General features: G+C 38.3%; 1 protein-coding gene across 5 annotated transcripts in view; it reads right to left on the reverse strand.

The window, feature by feature from the left end:
* LOC129729734 (potassium voltage-gated channel protein eag) overlaps window positions 1-20,721 on the reverse strand; it is an 82,478-nt gene that overhangs the window by 34,721 nt on the left and 27,036 nt on the right. For 4 of the 5 annotated variants that reach the window (XM_055688525.1, XM_055688524.1, XM_055688523.1 and 1 more), the window contains exons 3-8: window positions 16,667-16,787; window positions 16,483-16,595; window positions 5,191-5,322; window positions 2,218-2,324; window positions 990-1,133; window positions 785-881 (exon numbers count right to left, since the gene is read on the reverse strand). In XM_055688525.1, the coding sequence (XP_055544500.1) occupies window positions 785-881; window positions 990-1,133; window positions 2,218-2,324; window positions 5,191-5,322; window positions 16,483-16,595; window positions 16,667-16,787 (714 nt within the window). Of the gene's footprint in view, window positions 1-784; window positions 882-989; window positions 1,134-2,217; window positions 2,325-4,929; window positions 5,167-5,190; window positions 5,323-16,482; window positions 16,596-16,666; window positions 16,788-20,721 lie in introns of those variants that run through there. The other variant, XM_055688526.1, reaches the window with a different exon arrangement.

Below are 20,721 nucleotides of genomic sequence, written 5' to 3' on the forward strand. Positions count from 1 at the left end.
GTTCACAAAGTACACCTGCGAGAGAAACCAGCAGATATTAATCACTTAGCAGTTAGAACAGGCCATATAGGCGGAGAATTTTCGCCTTCATCGAAACCCATCCTCTCAAACTGTTCACGTGATGTATAGATGGACTCTAATAACGTAGAGTAATGTATGGCCATCACTTAACACATAAATCAAAAGAATACTTAACGTACTACATCTTTTTTGTGAGTGTCCACCTTTACCTTCGTAGTGTCCATCTTACCCACCCCAAGTGTCCGTCTTTCCCAACCATGTCAAAAAACAGCAATTTGTAGTCTTATTTTGAAGACCCAAAACACATAAAACTTGGAGGAAGTTCACTAATACCAAAAATGATTATGAAAACAAATGACTTTAAGTCTCAATTTGTATGACTACTGCGATCTAAATAGCAATACCTAAGTAATTATTTAGATTAAACCTTAGGGTGTCCGTCTTTACCTACTTTCCCCTACATACAATTCATTGATATAAGTATCGATATACGATAATATCCTACTAAGAGCAATTTATTTCATACTGTCTTACGATTCTAAGCCATAAATCAGTCAGGTTCCGGAATGATATGCGATATAAAACTATCTTCTGCACATGATAATTAGCATTGCATACGGTTTTGAGTTCGTTAAAATAAATACGATAACTCCCATTCGTGTATTTACAATATGATGTTGACTGGGGCATAAATTATTCAAATATGTGGAACCAGCACAGCGTTCCAAATCAATGCAAATAAACTGTAACCTGTAGCACTTACCAATATCTATGAAAAATATAACATCGACTATCGAGTCAACTACCAGTAGTGACACATCCTCGGATGTTTTGTTTTTGAAGGCTACATTGTATGGTACCTGTAAATAAAGTTATAGCAAAACAAAGGATGAAAATAATTACAATTTTGTAATGAATAGCTAGAGGGAAGCATTTACAACATATGTGTTGAGCATACTTATACGTACCATAATTGCAGTATAAAACGTTAAACACAATATCACCCAGTCCCAGATTGCTTTGAATGCACAATAATGCAATAAAATATGCGGCGGTGTTTTTGGCGCTTCCTGGCGATATTGTGGCATAACATCGGCACTTAATGACATCATCTGGTGGCGAAGGAAAAAAAGAGGACATTCAGTGTGGTTAGTACAACACTGTACCAGATGAATAGTTAGGGGGAGCGCGCTGAAGATTAAACAAATGGTGTGAGGAAGCATGTTAGTATGGATGAAAGAGCATTTAAAATTAAAATTGTGGCACGAAGCAGGGCATAATAACAGCTGAATAGTTTATGCCGTCGGCAGTAGCATCGTTTGCAGATTTTCTAATCAGACGCGTCGAGTTGGGCGTGTAAATTGAACATGATACTGGCGTCAGGAAAGTGGAGTTAGGGTAGGGAACATATTCTAAGCAGCTTTAGGAACCGCTTGTGTATTCAGACGAAATACTCGAAATGTGTTGGATGAAATTCAAACAATATTATATCAATATGTTCTCTATCGTTTTGTCTGTCAGAATTCGTTTTTAAATTGTAAAACTAAGTTAGCAAACTTCAACAATAATCAATTAAAGTTACCAATCGAGGGACACTATTTCAATCACCCCGAACCTATTTTAAGCAGTTTCCATCTGTTTTGCAGGCGTTTTTTCTTCAGCACCCGAAGTGGCTCCTGAATGGCTGCAATATAGGTCGATTTGTTTCAAATGATCTTTGTTCACAGATTTCTTTGTAATTAACGGTATTTCTTATATTCGTAAGACAGCTAGACAATCAAAATTTTCGTTTCCGTCATTGAAATAGTCTATATTGATCGAAATGCAGAAGTCCTAGGCCTGTTTTCTTCGACTGATTAAAATAGGCGCTGCTGCTTAAGCCGTTCCTTACCCTATTTGCGAACATAAAAGCCGAGCCAGACCTGAAGGATATACATTGTGATAATTAACCAAGTTCAAAGTGATTTTACACAAAGCTTTTATCGACCGGAGCGAATAATCGACATGTATTCACGTTTAATATGTTGCATGTGGAAAACACCATTGCTGGCAATTTATTGTATCCACCAATCAATATTGAAGCTTGCTATTGAGTTTTTAATAAATCTTTGATGTGTGATCATAACAATATTCGGCTTAGGGTTTGGCTTTTCATCGAAGGCATTTCGAAACATGATTATGGTGGTAAATACTCACATGAGCTAGATTAGATTGCTTTGTAGGATCCTTTAGCGTAGGCAAATGCGCACTGAATTGACGGCTCCGGGTAACAGATCGAGCAAGTTTGGCGAATTTTGACAGGCCTTTGTAGAAAAAGGAAAAAAGATCGATGATGAAAGAAAATTTATTGGAAACATTGTAACTGAGTGCTTCTTTTTGAGCGAAAGTATATTCAACAAAATTGAGAAGCATGGTTTTACTGGTTCTACTGCAGTACTTTACAAGTTTTTTTTCTACTGAAACAAAAAGCTGCGTTAAAATACAATAGTGAGATTTCTTCTTTAAAATAGTTTCTGATTGAATAAACCTAACGAATCCGATTGTTGCCAAGTTAGATTACAATTGCCTTTCACATTCAAAGGCGTCTGCAATTGAGCGACGTTCGTATTAATTCTATTTCTTTCCCTTTTTGTAAGCATGTAATATCTCATAATTTTCTATCAATTTTATTGAGAATCGAGGCAAAATCAATAGAAAAACGAAATTTGAGCCTTTCTGAAACTACGCAACTCTAAACAAGCTGCTCCTCCTACATATGCTTTAATTTGAAAATAAAACAATTTTAATTTTTCAAATTAATTACGTAACGGCCCACAGAAAAACTCCCTCCCTCTCCCCCCTGTGTAACAATGAGTAAAAAAAGCTCAATCTCCCTCCTTCATGTGTAATTTGCGTACGACGCCTAACCTAAGATTAATTGCACCTATTTTTAGTGTAAAATGACTAGATGAAAAGAAAAAAGTAGGAGGTTGTATCCAAGACACGACCGCATAACTGACGTAGAACTACGCACACTATTAACAAATGCATTGTTGTAGGTGTTTCATTATTGAGTCATAAAGTCTACTAATGCTTGCTTTGTGCTGCCTCAACAGTGGGGGAATTAAGATACACGGACAACATGCACTGTGGAAGCTATTTCACCTTCTGTAAATTAGACGGCCGCGACAGATGTAACTGCTAGAATCCGCACAGAATGCTTGCTCACGTTGTCAAAAATTATTAACTTTCAATGACTTGTTTATTTGCCTTGAAAAAAGGCATTTTGCTGTTCAAAATTGGATTTGGTGATGACGATCTTCATGCTGCCCTAAAACGGGGGAATAATGGCAGTCTGGCGACACACGCTGAGAAGAACCGCGCTGCTCCTGAGACGTGGTGACCAACCACAGGGCTAGTGCTGCTGCTAAGGAAGGACGACTGCTGTTGACAACTTGTCGCTGTCCAGAACTATTATGAGCGGCTTCGGCTGAAACAGGCTCTTATATAGGCCAAATAGCAATCATATAGCGACCAATCAGAGGACGTAATTTTCGTTTAAACAAGGCTTGACAATTATCAATAGTACAATAGTTTGCATAATCAATCAACAATTTTCTACATTCGGGTGGATGCGTGTATAATTTTCCAAACAATTGCTGCAAAAATGAAGGAAATCGGTTGAAAACAAACCGATTTATAAGCATTTGAAAAGAGACATATTTCGTCCCCTTTTCGTTAATAGTTTTCCTATTTACATTCCTATGTGGTAGGCTAAAGAAAAACGTAGTTCTACGTCAAAAAAATCAAATTTTTGAGAGATTTTTGTCTTACGGCTAAAGTTTCATACTGTGACATTTACTATTCTGTAAGTATCAGGATATTTCAATATTAGGATACTAGTTTCCTTAATAGCCACAGTGATTTTGATACTGATTGCAACCACAAAAACGTCGAAACGATTCAACAGGTTGCATAGGAAATCTTCGCAGCAGCGAACACTATAAACCATACCTTTAAATCACGCTTTTATTGGGCCGGCTGATCCCGACCGTGATATAGATAGCAAGAAAGATAGAGCCTAAAGCTGTTTTATTCCCATCATCATGCTTTCACGTGCTTCAGTGGCAAATAAACAAACTATTGATGTGCGGGCGGTGAGTGGCAGCTGTTTATCGTCTTTTAGGCGTCCCGCCTTCATCATTGACGACAGAAAGAGGACAATGGAAAGTTGTACGCACTTCCGATTTTCAATCTATGGCTGAGAAAGAGACCCATTTCCGTTAAAAATATCGTCCTTTGTAACACAAATTAAAACCCCAAATCAGTGACATTGTTAACCAATCTTTTATTAAGAGTTTTTCAATAACGCGGAGAACTCCCCTTATTGGTAAACCAAAAATATCTTCCTCTACCCCATCTTGATAATGTATTCTCAATTCAACAGGTACCATCAACAGCTCTCAATCACGTCATCCTTCTCAATATTAAACATCCAATAATGTGGATGGCATACTTGTTGGCTGGAAATATTGGCAACGGTTTGCATCCCATGTACTGCACAGGTGTTTGCCTTTAGGTATGCTCAATGTTTGTAGTGAAAGCCACTATGTTACGATTTATGGAAGCTTTGACGGTTAAAGCTGTGATTGCAGTTCTGAAGGGTGTTTTCAATTAGACATGTTCAGGAATATAATAAAACATTTTCGTTTGATTGCATCTTATTTATCCCCTAGCTTTGAAGTCAAACAATCTATCTTTAAGCGAAATTTAACCTTATCATTTAGTAAATGGTCTCTGCAAGAATGATGGCGATGTAGCCAATTGCTGTGTATTAAACTCGAGTGATTGATAAACTAGAATGAAGGTAATAGCGAAATAAGAAAATATATAACTATACAGAAATATCTCTCCCAGGAGATCACTTACCAAGAACTGTAATAATGAAAGTGATAGAAAGTAGTGAAGCCAAGCAGCAGAGAAGTATATTGATAAAACTCAAGTCAGGTTATAGTTGAGGAGTGATAATCAGGTGGCAAAAGATATAACCTCGACGATAGTTGGAGAGCTCGTGGATGAGCTGCTTCCGGCGGTTGAAATGGCACAATAGGCCACCCTTTCGAGGACGTAGTAACGATACTGCTTCACTATCGTAAAGGGTATTCTAGTGCAGTACTATGCTAAACTTACCTCCTTTCGTATCTTCGCTGTCGATCGGCTGCTTCAGGGCCGTGATGTCGCGGAATGTGAGCAAGAATAGTACCACCAGGTCCCGTTCGTTTCGAATGGGCGCCACCTGTAGTAGAAGCCATAGCGGAGTTTCTGAAATAGAATAAGAAATTTAATGATTTCATAATATTTAATCCAGTTTTATAACTGGTTTTGTTGAATACTTATTAGCTATACACGATAATGTTGCATTCAATATTATAAAATAATAAATTTACGTTAAAAATAATGGCATGGTCAATAACATGTTTAGCCATAACATCAAGGCAGTGTCGTCTTATTAAATAATTAGCGATGCTAATTTTGAGTTAATGAATTGGGGATTCCGCGAATTTTCAAATTTGATAGCGAAACTGCTAGCCTTGGCCGTCGAAACGTTAACCGCATTAAGGTTTCATTGAAATGCCAAACAAAATATTTGCAAAAACAGGCTTCTAGAAAGGTTCAGCTTGGATATCGCTAAATTCTATTAATACCTACTCTATTCCGGTACTAGCGCTTTATTCCTTTCTTCGCTAAACGACTACATATTAGAGTGGGGAGTCGTTATATGAAAAAAATGAAACATGACTGTCACAAATTCAGAACCAAGTATTTGGTTCAATTTGGAACCCCAAGCCATCCTAAATTTATCGGAAGTCGTTTGGTTTTGTCTTCGCTTAGCACATTGCATTTCGAATTTGTATGAAGATTTGTATGGGCAAACCTGCTTTTTTTGCATTTTCCATTCTAGAGAGCTTAAAATGGTTTAAACCGTACGTTTCATGAGTATAAGGTAGGTTTTTTGATGTTAGAGATTGTTGGATAAACTCGATACAACAGGTTAATTTTGATGGAAATTCTGCTGACGCCGGTACACTGACAGTGTTGGCAGAAAAAAACGATTTTCAGCTTTTAATTCGACATATGTACTTAAATTTAAACAACTATCGCTTTTTAGGGCCATCCTAGCTTTTAAGTATCTTCGGCAAAGTTGTTAACCCATTCCCGGCGGGTGATGCCATATGGAATCACCTATAACATTCAAACTATGATTTAAGTTTAACAATTATACCTACTTGAAAATTTTCACGATGAAACTATTCAGTATGGTTGATCTTTAATATGCAATACAATTTGTGTACATAGTTGATGAGTAATAACATAATAGCAAAGATGACTAGAACAAGATACCTGACTCTTGCAGAATTCATCGGACATGATTGTCGCTGCGGGTGATCAAAAGTCGAACTAATTTGTACACTGTTAATATGATGTATACTTAACGAAAAAAATCAACTGACGCCAAGGCAAGACATGACTGCTTAAAGGTGAAACAATTTTTTACAGTATCCATGTGGACGACATTACGGTGCTGCCATCCGAAAAATGATAGTAATGTGTACGAATGTTTAGTTCTCAAACATGAAACTTTCCGGAAGAATCAAGAATTATCGGCGCGTCATTTAAAATTAAGCGTACCATCAGAATTTTCTGATAACCGCTATGAGCACGCTCTATAGCCAAGTTGTTCACTCTTGCCGAGGTTAATAAAGCAAAAATCGGGTGCCCCAGTGAACCTGACCATATGCACAATGATTCTGAAATCTGGTTTGCGACATATCAAACTTGAGTTTTGGTAGAATGAGACCTGAAACTAAATATTATTCCTCAAATAACCTCACACTCTGACAGTCAACTTCACACTTTTCTTTCGTACTTTGAAGTGCAAAAAATATGGCAATAGCATTTAGTGCAAAAAATTACAATATCATTAATCTGCATGTTATCTTAAGCGTCGAGCTGACCAAACTACTACACTTTTTTCATATACAATCTTGAACAGCTCAACGATCGATGACGAACTATGCACGATAAATTGGTTTTGCTCATAGTGACAATTTTATGAGAATTTAAGTCATCAGATGGCAGCACTAACCGTCAGGAATCGGTCGTGTTCAAAATTTATGAAAAATTTGGAAGTTAGGTATCTTGTTCTAGTTATCTTTGATAATAGTCTAAAGTTCATTTTTTGAGGTAGAAACTGATTTCTTTCCGGAATTGGGTTGAGTATCGAAAGTGCTATACTTTAGCGTAATGTAGTGCATTTATAAAGTATTACCGAGTTCTCTAGAAGGGGAAATGCAAAAAAGTAGGTTTTCCTATACAAATTTTTATACAACATAAAAATCCAATGCGCCAAGCGGAGACAAAACCAATCGACTTCCAATAAGTTTAGAATTGTTTGGACCCTGAATAAAATAAAAAAAAACTTGGTTCTTGAAAAACAATCACACCCCTGCTACATATCTTATTTTATACAATTGTAATTAAAAAATATTGCGTTCTGATTGCGCACAAATCAGTGCGACGGCAAGCTGTAACGGTTATCCAACGAATGCAATTAATTAACTTAAAGCATATTTGACAGCTTTTCGAAAAACCCACTTTTTAAGAATCTGGATTATTTTCGACAAAGACATACACACAGCAAGCTATGCAATTAGAAGAAATAAAAAAAAAAGAATTGTCAAAAAAAACACATTCTGTACCTAACACGCATCGGTATCGGATGTGTTTGGTGATCGCTCCGATAATATATACCTGATACAAGTAATACGTGTAAGCAAGTGCTGACATTGTTTGCCCGGTCCCGGTTTGTTCGAGCCGAATTAATCCCCATTCAAGGTCGCGTGCCTTTGTGCAACTGTTTCGCATCGTAACTGCCTGCTGGTGCGTGCGACGATTTGGCTGTTGTGTACTTTGTGCTTCGGTAGACGTGAATTTCGACACAAAGAAGGAAAAAGAAGGAGTAGGGTAACTGGGGTATTTTGGCCCACATGCATATTTTGGCACACCCGGTAACATTTTACGCATTTTATCTGATGCAACATTGAATAACACACCTAAGAATCATACTACACTTTAATTTTCGGCGAAAAACTGGGTCTAGGTAGTGTTATTTTGGAATTAGTTCATACATATTCAAAGTCATGACTGAGTCAACCCAAAGTCAAGAGGAAGTGGTAGCATACAAGTCAACGTCCGGAAGCTATTGTAACAAATATGTATGCTTTTGAAACGGTTCGTTGTTGTAGTAACATTGACAAAATCTCATAGAAACAGTTTGTATACTCTAACATGTTGGAAAAAGTTGAAAAAGTTGTTAAACGCATGGCCGAAATATGTTTGCCTCTTTCTGAAGCAAACATATTTTGGCCATGCCAAGTTTTGACATCTCTTTGATTACCGTTCGGCCGATTCTCGTGAACAAAGAAGCAGCTTATGACAATTTACAGGTAATTACTTCTTAATTTATCACATTTAACAAGATAAAATTAGATAAGAATGCCTGTCAAACCGCTATAAGCCAAATCATTTCATTTTTAGATGCCTAAAATTTACAAAAATTCACAGCAGAAGGATGTTCTTCTCAAACCCACTATTTTTGCTGTAAAAATGCCGACGATCATCTTAAATATAATTAGTCCGAACTATTTCCATACACGTCTGTAGATATAAAGGTGGGCCAAAGTAAAAATTTGGTGGACCAAATTATGTTTTATTACTTCGTAGAAATTTTGATAATTCTAGGATATTTTTCAATATATTGCATTGTTGAACGGTGTATTTTAAAATAGACACTTAGCTTTTAACAATGGTATAATAGAGTAGGTATTTATGTTGAAAAATTGTGTTTGTTTTTAATGAACCGTGCGAACACTTCCCAAAGCTGGCCAAAATACCCCCGTTACCCTATGACGTGATTGGTGTCTCTCGTAGTAGAGCGCTAGCTCAGCGCAATGGATGTAGATCCCTTAACCTTCGTTCCCCCATTTTCGAACCCTTCCGCTCATGTCTATCCCGCTCAATTCCTCCAAGTCGCTGATGCAACCACCCCTAGCCCTAGGCTTTACCCATACGAAGCTAAAAGCAACTTTGTCGTCTATTTCCGGCTAAAGACCGAAATTTCAAAGGTCAGAACTAACAAGCTCCGTGACGTGGACAATGACCTGGAACAGGGCTATGGTATAGCTTGCTCCGAGCTCATCAAACGCAAGTTTCGTCTCTATATACCCGCACGAGACGTGGAGATCGACGGTGTAATAACCGATTCGAGTCTGTCTGTCGAATGTATTCTGGAAAGCGGTATTGGTTGCTTCAAAAATAGTGTTACCCAGGCGAAGATATTAGATTGTAAGCAATTGCGGTTTATGTCGCTCGTCTGCGGTAAAAGGATTCGTTTCGTGTTACATTTGCCGGATCTGCACTCCCTAGCCATGTCTCGAAGAACCGGGTTCGTTTGCCTGTGGTTCGTAAAATTGGCAAATGACTGGACACGTGTAACTTGAGACCCTAATGTGGCCATTCACCTCTGTCCAGCAACTCCTATCCCAACCTCCACGTGGTGCCGACCGGGATACGAGTAACCTTAACGGAGATCAGGTAACCAATTCCCGGTGGAAACTATGGTCGTATGCTGACTTGGAAGGGGGTAAGAAGGCGGCTGTATCCCCATATAAGAGGCGGCGTACAACAGCATCTGACATGGAGCGGTCGGCTGAATTATGGAATGCTGTATCCCGCCAGCAACACCTAAGATGGCAGCCCCATCAGCAGGATGTAGGTATCGCGACCCTGGTAAGGTAGCATACCGTAACCTTTCTTCAACCACGAACAACGAAATTAGAAAACGGAACGGATCAATCAGCAAAGACCTAGGCTACGAACACGGAAAAAGATTAAGGTAAACGATTGGAAATTGGGTACTAGGAACGTCCGATCTCTCAATGAACCGGCGCGGGCTGGCTTGCTTGCTCGAGAACTACAGCGGCAGAGAGTCGAAATCGCAGCGATTCAGGAGGTTTGGTGGCCAAATTCCGGCGAAAGGAAATTCCGTGTAGTAGACCCAATTGCACATACTTCTTTCAAGTACCACATCCACTACAGTGGCGGCAAAGCAGCGGAACTGGGCATCGGTTTCGTAGTGCTGGGAAAATCAAGAGAAAACAAGAGTCATCCGGTGGAGGCCCGTAGATGACCGTATATGCGTGTTGAGGATTAAAGGCAAATTCTACAACTACAGTTTAATCAACACCTACGCACCGACAAACGATAAATCCGATGAAGTCAAAGATGAGTTTTATGATAAGCTTGAGCGAATCTATGACGAGTGCCCAAAACACGATGTAAAAGTCGTCGTCGGAGACGCAAACGCACAGGTTGGGAAGGAGGAATTCTTCCTTCCGGTCATTAGAAGGCATAGCCTCCACTCGTAAACCAATGAAAACGGCCTGAGGCTGATACACTTCGCCGCGGCCAGAAGAATGGCCATATGTAGCACCTATTTTCCACGTTCAAATATTCAGAAACACACCTGGAGGTCCAAATGAAGAATCCTGCTCACAAATCGATCACATGCTGATTGACGGTCGCGTTTCGGATGTTACTGATGTTAGGTCTTTTCGGGGACCAAACATTGATTTTGACCATTATCTCGTCGTTTGTAAAATCCGCGCACGGTTGTCGAACGTGCTGAAATCTCGCACAGAGAGGACGACGCGTTTCTACATTCAGCGGTTGAAACCTGATGGCGAGGCAGCAGAATACGCCAGAGAGCTGGATTAACGGATCGCAGAACAGCAGGAGGAAACAGTGGAAGACATAAATGGGCTGTGGAGCAGTATCCACGGCGCCATTGAAACGACTGCGAGAGAGATGGTAGGTACGACGTGTGTAAGACAGCCTAATGGCTGGTTCGATGTCGAGTACCAAAGAGCGACAGATGAGAAGAAACGTGCCGCATGCTCACTGCGGCTACGCGTCAGAACAGAGAGAGGTACAGGGGGGCAAGAGCTGCCGAAAATAAAACCCACCGTCGGAAGAATCGTGAATACGAAGAGCAGGTGCTCTCCAGCGCAGAGGACAGCTATGCTCAAAACGACGTGCGAAGATTCTATAGAACTGTCAACAGAGTCAGAAGCAGGAATTTTCCTGTGCCGGTCATGTGTAATGAGAAGGACGGCAACCTACTTACTGATAAACCGACGGTTGCAGCCAGGTGGAAGGAGCATTTTCAGGCGCTATTGAACGGTGAGGAGCTGGATGAGCAGAACAGGAACAGGATGACGATTATGAGTGGCGAACAAGCTGTGGAGCCACCAACACAGGAGGAGGTGAAAAAGGCGATTAGTGATCTAACGGCAAGGCGGCTGGGAAGGACAAATGCCGAACGACTGGTTGGAAGGCCTCATATGCCCTATCTATAAGAAGGGTCACCGATTGGATTGTGGTAACTATCGAGGCATTACGTTGCTCAACTCCGCATATAAAGTGCTCTCACGTATCCTGTTCTTCAGATTAAGACCGTTAACGGAATCCTTTGTTGGCGAATACCAGGGTGGTTTTCGACAGGGGCGTTCCACGACAGATCAAATCTTCACCCTGCGACCGACTCACCATCTACTCGTGAATTTCAGGACGGCATACGAGCTGTGGGAGATCATGCTACGGTTTCCTTACGAAACTAATTAAGCTGAGTCGTATGACGCTGGAGGGATCAAAATCGTACCTTTTAAGAGGGAAGCAACGAGATTGGGACTTGTCATTAACTCTGCCAAAATGAAGTACATGGTAGCTGGCAGATAGCGTGGGAGTCCCCGTGGTGTTGGTGCTGAGGTGGAGATAGATGGGGAACGAATTGAAGTGGTTGACGAATTCGTTTATCTTGGTACACTTGTGACATGTGACAACGATATGAGCCGTGAAGTGAAACGACGAGTTACAGCTGCGAACAGGACCTTCTACGGACTACGTAACCAGCTGAGGTCCCGTAGTTTGCAAACTCGCACAAAACTAGCGCTGTATAGGACGCTGATACTCCTGGTGGCCCGTTACGGACATAAAGCATGGACGCTGAAGGAAGCTGATCAACGAGTGCTCGGAGTTTTAGAGCGTTAAGTTCTGCGATCGATACTTGGCGGTAAACTATAAGATGGAGTGTGGCGCAGACGCATGAACCACGGGTTGTACCAGGTATACAAACATGCTGATATAGTGAAGGTAATACGACGGGGCAGGCTTCAGTGGGCTGGACATGTAGCCAGAATGGCTGACGAGAGAGCCGCCAAAACTATCTTCAGTAGAGAACCAGGAAGAGGCCGTCGACTCCGTGGTAGGCCTCGCACGGGGTGGATGTGCGCGGTGGAAGAAGATGCACGATCTGCTGGTGTACGAGGAGACTGGAGAACGGCTGCCCAAGACAGAAGAAGCTGAACATCTCTAATTCGTTCGGCCATAGACCGGTGAACGGTCCGTTAGCCAACAAAGTAAAGTAAAGTAAAGTAAGTAAAATCTACATGAGCTGCCCGGTTTACATGCAGCGCAGAAATAAAATCAAGCGCTCTCTTAAGGAGCGTTCTAAATGTTTTACACTGAGATACTTAGGAAGACCATGACCACTTCTAGCATAACATCAAACCTCTTCGAGCTGTTGTCCTCTGATGAAACCGATTCTGACGATCTACCAGCGGGAACATCTTATGCCAATTCTGGGGAATCGAGAAAGACGGAAAATATTTCCTCTCCTAAACTTTCCAGAAAAGGTCCTGAGAATTCGCAAAGTGGAATGAATGGTACAACCAAAACAAAAAGTGCTGAGGAAAAACCGAAGCAAACTCCTTCTAGACTTGGAAATCTAAAGTCACAGAAGAAGTTCCCATCTCTGTCTTACAGAGGAAATGTAGAAGTATTTTACCAAAAATTGATTCATTTGAAGTTTTGATAAATAAAAACAAATGCGATGCATTTTCTCTCTGTGAAACTTGGCTTACTTCGAATATTGATATTAACGTCCATGATATTTATATTATCCGCCTTAATCGAGATACCCCATTTGGAGGAGTACTTCTAGGTATTAAAAAGTGTTTTTTTTTCTGTTCTCCTCTCGATTGCAGGCATTAAGTTGTCACATGTCAAATGACAATACAAGGTAAAGAGGTAAGAAATCGACAAGGATTCTCTCCAGTTTTAATTTTTTTTCTTGTTTTTTTTTCTAGTTCGACTCTAAAGGCACCTGGGGTTGTCAAATTAGGTATCTGATGAAAAAATGCCAACGAAGAGAGCATTTTCTTCAAACAACCTTCTAGCTCAAAAAGAAATTTATTTTTCATACAATAACCAGATCATGGTGGGGAGCCCACCCAGGAGACCTTATAAGGCTTTGCAAAACAACAATATTGTCTGTAATTGAGTACGGGTGTTTCTGCTTTCGCTGCGTAGCACACACACATTTGAAAAAAACTGGAGAGAATACAATATCGTCGTTTGCGTATCGCCTTAGGTTGCATGCAGTCGATGATGAATGAGTTTGGTGGTCTTAGCTGAAGTTTTACCAAATGTGAGGTCTTGAACCGTTCAGTGATTGAAAACTTTGAAAGGGTAATCAAACTTAACTCTCAAACCCGTTTTATGACATTATATTTCTATCTTATGTCTCAAAATATTAACCCTTCGTCGAATATTCCAAATCGTGTCAACTTATCAAAAACTTCTGATTCTACTATGTTTTTCGAGTTTATTTACACGTGCGACAGATCCCCAATTTTTTTTCCAATTAATATCGAAACATCAACTGCGACAATATGTTCTACACTGACGGATCACTTCTCGATGGGTCTACTGGCTTCGGTATCTTCAATAACAATTTAACCGCCTCCCATAAGCTCGATAATCCTGCTTCTGTTTACTTCGCAGAATTAGCTGCAATTCAGCACACCCTAGGGATTATCGAAAAAATGCCCACGGACCATTATTTCATCTTTACGGACAGTCTCAGTTACATTGAGGCTCTCCGATCGATGAAGGATGTTAAGCACTCTCCGTATTTCCTTGGGAAAATACGGGAACATTTGAGTGCTTTATCCAAAAAAATTATTTAAGATTACCTTAGTGTGGGTCCCTTCTCACTGTTCGATACCGGGCAATTAGAAGGCGGACTGTTTAGCTAAGGTGGGCGCAACAAACGGTGAAATTTATGAAAGACCAACTGCTTTTAATGAATTGTATGCACTCGTACGTCAGAATACGATCATCAATTGGCAAAATTCTTTGACCAGAGGGAAACTGGGAAGGTGGTTACATTTCATTATACCCAAGGTATGTAAGGTATGTAAGTCGAGATTTCATTTGCGTGAAGTCTCGGTTTATGTCCAACCACTATAGGTTTGACGCGCATCTCCGTCGTATTGAGTTCGGAGAAAGTCGTATCTGTGCCTGTGGTGAAGGTTAACACGACGTATGTTGTTTGGCCGTGCCCTGTACACTGTGACGCCAGGTCTAAATTATTAGCTTCCCCACGGTGCTCCCACAGACCGTTATTATAAAAAAATGCACCAAAGAATCTGAGTACACCATTCGATTCGTTATGACGTCCAGAATCTCTGGTCAAAATTTCAAAATCATCGAAAGGGATATTAAAACGACGAAATACTCAATGTAAAGCACGTTTTTCACCACAATTTTATGAAACAACTTCCAAAATGGTTTCTGCACATTCCAAGTATTATATTTCAAGACATTTACAATTGTAGAAAGATTTATTTGAAAATCCCACAGTGCACAGTGGTCTTAATTCGAAAAATCGTGATCGTTTTGGATTTGACTATGAAAAATTGATTTTATGGACTCAATGTCTTCAGCAAAATTGTTTCATAGAACAAGGCCTTACTTTTGGCGTTTTTAGTTTTTCGATCAATCCACCTAACAGTTGGATAAAAAAATATTTTTGCTAATTTTCAATATACCGGATTACTTTCTTCAGCAAAGTTGTGGAAAAATTTTAGAAGAAAAACAATTGCTGAATACTTCGATGTCCTATATGTACGTTGAACACGACAAAATAGAGTTTTTTGTAGAACACCCCTCCTTAAAATCAGTTTTTTCTCTATAATTTTTTCTGTGAGAGTCAAAACAATAAATTTCATAAATTTATGAGGAAAACTTAGTTGAATGCATAAATTCTTAGAACATTTTGCATTGTTTTGGTCATTACAGACGAAAATATAAACAAAAAACTGATTTTAAGGTTAGGTGGATTAATCGAAAAACCAAAAACGCCAAAAGTAAGGCCTTGTTTTATGAAACAATTTTGCTGAAAACATTGAGTCCATAAAATCAATTTTTTATAGTCAAATCTAAAAAGATCAAGATTTTTCGAATTTAGACGACTGTGCACTGTGGGATTTTCAAATAAATCTTTCCACCAATTGTAAATGTCTTGAAATATAATACTTGGAATGTGTAGAAACTATTTTGGAAGTTGTTTCATAAAATTGTGGTGAAAAACCTGCTTTACATTGAGTATTTCGTCGTTTTAATATCCCTTTTTTGTACTTTACGACCTTCAAAAGGGCATTACTCAAAACTGTACCGTACGATGATTTTGAAATTTTGACCAGAGATTCTGGACGTCATAACGAATCGAATGGTGTACTCAGATTCTTTGGTGCATTTTTTTTATAATAACGGTCTGTGGGATCACCGTGTCCCTTCAGGCCGGAGGTAGACAGCCGGGTGTTCCTGTCCCTTATATACGTTTTCTTAAAATCCATTCATGCCCCACTCTAGTTCCATTCCCTTCCGCCTACATCCAACAAAACGGCAAGAACACACCTAGACCTCGGATTTGGAACCAGCAACCAAACCCCGCACGAATCCGACAGGGCCCGAGAAATACAAGCCTTCCCAGATACTTAACAAACAACGAACCAGCAATTAAAACAAACATGTTAGTTTTAATTCTGGAATTAAATTCTGCTCGTTGTCGGCAGCGAAGATAAAAAATTTGCTTTTAGTTTTTAAAAATACCTTTCAAATTAAGACACTTGGTTTAAATGGAACCGTTAAACTTTTTTTTGTATTGTGCCGTGTCGAATAAATTTTGTGATAAAAAAAGCAAGATTTATGAATCCAGAATGAATTATTTCGAGGTCTCGACCACATCGAAGTGAATAAAAAAAAAATAATTGAATATGACCATTACATTTCAATTGACAAAAACACAACATACTGAACTGATGCGAACCAGCTATTCCAGTAAGTAACGGTGTGTAGCAAATTGATTAATTGTTTTTTGAAGATGAGCACAAAGTGCAATCAATTATTCATTTAATTATGAACTCGAAACCGAACGTTCATACAATCCTTTTGTTCAGGTATAAGGCGCCTCCACAAAACTTTTACAAATATAAAAGCTGCTACTTTATGTATACTTACTGTTCTTTTTGTAGAGCAAAACTTCAAACTGATCATGCTGCTGATGTTCCAGGGAATACTCCACCCGGGCTACCGTTTCCTTTTCCGTCAGCTCCCCGTACATGAAACCACACCTGGCATAGGGAATAATGAAACAATAAACATTAATGGGAATTCCCACCATCCGTGGGCTAGAATACTTCACCTGCACGATTTCTGCATAACCTCCGCCCGGTTGTAACCGCTAATCTTGCAGAAAGCCTCATTGCAGTAGACAATCGGAAAATCCACAATTTGAGCATTTGCTAGCAGAAAAGAACTATCCGCTGTAATGAAATTGAGGAAACATATTGTCAGTATCAAGCTAACAGCACATTTTTAAATAAATACTGCATATAGGATATCGGCTCTATTATCGTCGGGTTTTACCTACTATCGTCCGGGGGGTTAATGAAGTCATCGAGAACTAATATTTTGCAGAGAGGTACTCTGCATTATGAAGAACCATCATGCGAGAAATTAACGATCTTGGACATCATTTACCCTCCAGACGATAAGGTAAAACTTGACGATAATAGAGCCGATACCCTACATCAAATTTGCGTTTGATATAATATTTGTTGGAGAAATGTTTGGGCTATGTAAAACTGACTTGACGATGTTAGCTTCATTCCGTTAAAATGGAATTAATACATCACTTGCAAAATATTCACGGAATGCAACACACTCCGAAATCTCGATTTCCTATTAACTAGCACAAAGAACTTATGAATCGAATTGACTGAGCCGAGTGCCTATTAAAGACAAAAATATTTCTAGAGCCAAAACGACTTGTTTGATTCATATACCTAGTGTCTTCGGACAAGTTAAAGATAACAATTCTGTCCTTTCAAAAATAATATATACTGCAACAAAAAACTTATTTTTTTTGGAAAATAATATATTATGTCTATTTCTCCACGTTCAGTCAATTATCAATGTTTGGCTAGCATGGTTTAGTTTTCGCAAAAAAAAAATTAATATATGTTTTTCAGTTTTTTATCACATATTTTTGTCTTACGGTGTATACTTCCGAGAAGGACAAATTTACAACTTTGTCGAAAACGTCACACTGATCAAACAAATCGTTCTGAATCTAAAAATATTTGTAATTATCGAAGCTTTTCTACATAAGCCACAAATTAGTCTCGATTCAAAAAAAAAAAAAAAAATCACAGGAAGGTTGTATGCAAAGCCACGACCGCAAGGTTGAAGTAGAATACTTTTACAAGAAAGATAACCCGGCTGCTTGCGTGTCAGTCATTTTTTCTAGTAAATAAACGTTGACCGTTCATTGGCAGTATTGTAATTTCTTTTTGTTTGATATTTTGAATGAAGTTCATTGAATATTTTCAAATTTTGTGCAAATGAGAAGTTGAAGTGCTGCCGAATTGTAAAATGCACATTTGATACGACATCATTAAACAGGAACGGAACAAAAGCTACGGTTGTGCAGAACGCGAATGCCGGCGCGATGTGATTCGCCTTACCGTGGTGAAATGTACAGCTCTTTCTAAGGCGAAGTAGAGCTATACATTTCAACACATTTCGTCTTGCCGAATCGCATCGCGCCGTTATTTGCGTTCTGCATGACCGTAGCCAAACACTAAGCGACGCAAACACGTAATAATAGTCAGAGTATGTATGTAGATGAAGATAATTAACTTTGGATTATAGCGCAAAACGAGAAAATATTAACTCTTCAGATATTCATTTGTGTTCTTCAAATTTCAGTTGTTCAATTTAATATCCGATGAAATGTCTGTTTATTATCTGATGAAGCTCTTATATAGGCCAAATGATGCATTCCCAATTTACTAGGACCATAACTCTGCCGACCGTGCTTGGGAAAGCGCGGTATAACGACCAATCAGAGGTCGAATTTTGTGTTTTGACAAGGCTTAAGAATTTTCAATAGTACAATAGTTCGAATGATAAAATTGCAATTTCATGCATTTGGTAGGAATCTTAGAAGATTTTCTAATCGATTGCTGCAAAAACGAAGGAAATCCATCGAAAACTAACCGATTTATTAGCATTCGAAATTGGACATGTTTCTCACTTTATTCAGTTTTAGATTTTCATTTCACATCCCTATGTAGCCGAACTTCCTGAGAGAAGTATTCTACTTCAAAAATACCAATAGCACAAAACGACATATTTAGCCTATAGAAACATTTCACACTGGTTTGAAAGCTCGAAATCGTGACCTTTTTGCCTTTCTCCTAGAAAGGTATAGCAATCACTGGAAAAACCAAAGGTATATACCTTATATAGCAATCACTGGAAAAACCGAAGGTATAAAAGTGGTCCCAATGGCCGAATGTCATATACCACTCGACTTCTTTCGACGAACTGAGCATTTTCTGTATGTATGTATGTATGTGTGTATGTGTGTATGTGTGTGTGTATGTGCAACTTTTTTTCTCACTCACTTTTCTCAGAGATGGCTGGACCGATTTTCATAAAATTAATTGCAAATTAAAGGTCTAGTTGCGCCATAGGTTGCTATTAAATTTTATTGTAATCGGATTTTTAGTTTAGAGGTTATGAATCAAAATGTAAAAATCACGAAACATCAATATCTCAGAAACCACACAACCAATTTCAATAAAACTGGTTTCAAATGATTTGGCTGTCCCCAGAACCCTTAACTTTTGAATTTCGTTATGATTGAACATATGCACATAGGGGTATTTGAGGTCAAAAGTTGGAATAAATTGCAAAAATCAAAATTATTATTGAACCCCCATAGTCAACTCCACCAGATTCGTAGATAGTGGGGGTATCCCGTGACAACTTTTTTACTATAATTTGATTTGTTTTTGCTCCATTAAAGCTGTCAAAATACAAACTAAAAGCGAAATAGATTTTCGAGACGTAATTTATTGATTTTTCCGGAGACATTTTCGAATATTAGTAATTAGGATATTTTGCCTGTTACAAATATCGATAGTCAAATGAATGGTATGCAATAAGTTTTGACATTTCAGATGGATGGTTTGATGTTTTATTTATGACTATATATTTTACATTGAAGATTTTGGAAAATTTGCCCTCCGCATTAAGCTTCAAAATTATTTTTTTCAATGTTCTGGACGTTTCTACGCAGAAACAATCTCATTTTAAGGAAGGTATGAGTTTCCTGAAACACGTACAGAAAAAAAAGTTGCGCATGCCTGCGCATTTATGAAATATCATGATTTTATTCCTGTCAATATATGGGTAAATTCATGCGAATTAACTAAAAAACAGTTCAAAACCCCTTTTTCTTGCAATTTGTAGACGTAAAACGTCCGAAAAATACTGATAGGTGATTTTCGAATAAAATAGCAAAAGGAATGCAGATAAAATATAACTTTTGACCGAAAGTGTTGCTAGATGTATTATTTTTTTTTTTTTTACTAAATTTGCAATTGAAGCCAATTCTATTTTAAACTTGATAGTTTCATCGTGTTCCTCATAAAATTTTAAAAATCAATCTCATGATATAACCAGAAATATTACTGTTTTAAATTTCTCATTTTCCACCAAACAATTAGATTTATTTGAAAATGTCTGTGAACTTTTTTCCTTAAATTCTCTACTAAACTAGCTTCATTTAAATTGCAATCTTTAAAACTAAAGCATGGAAAGAGTTTGCATCGAAAGACGAACTGCAGAGCGATTTCATTGATTTGATCTGATTAAACCTTTTAATTTAATTAAAAAACAATAATGTTCATCACGTTTTATAGTGTGAAAAACATCAAAATACGCTTAAAATAGCACTACCTTTAAACAATTTTAATTCCAAAATGTTATTTTTTTTATATATACTCGAATATGCAAAGATAGTATCTAGATTGTATTTCTCCCTTTTCAAGTAAAAACAATAAAAGTGGAATACATTCAGAGTTAGAGTTATTTTAAAGAAAAGTATTCAAGAAATTCAAAAGTGGATTAACTCTTAGTGGATTAACGTCATATGTCTAGAAAAGTTTTTTTCACCAAATGTGGCCCGAAATCACTCGCCGCAATATTCCTTACAAGGAACCTACCACGTTGTATGAGAAAAGTTATGTATCACTGATAGGTAGATATTATTTATAGCTTGATTATTTTATTCATATTAAAGACATATTGAAGACAAAACTGACAAACTGCTATAAATAAAAACTTTAGCGTATTTACGCATGAAAATAATTTTTTCCAACTTTTCACCTGAAATACCCCTATGTG

This window comes from Wyeomyia smithii, chromosome 3 (genome assembly GCF_029784165.1).
Source record: "Wyeomyia smithii strain HCP4-BCI-WySm-NY-G18 chromosome 3, ASM2978416v1, whole genome shotgun sequence".
Lineage (NCBI taxonomy): Eukaryota > Metazoa > Arthropoda > Insecta > Diptera > Culicidae > Wyeomyia > Wyeomyia smithii.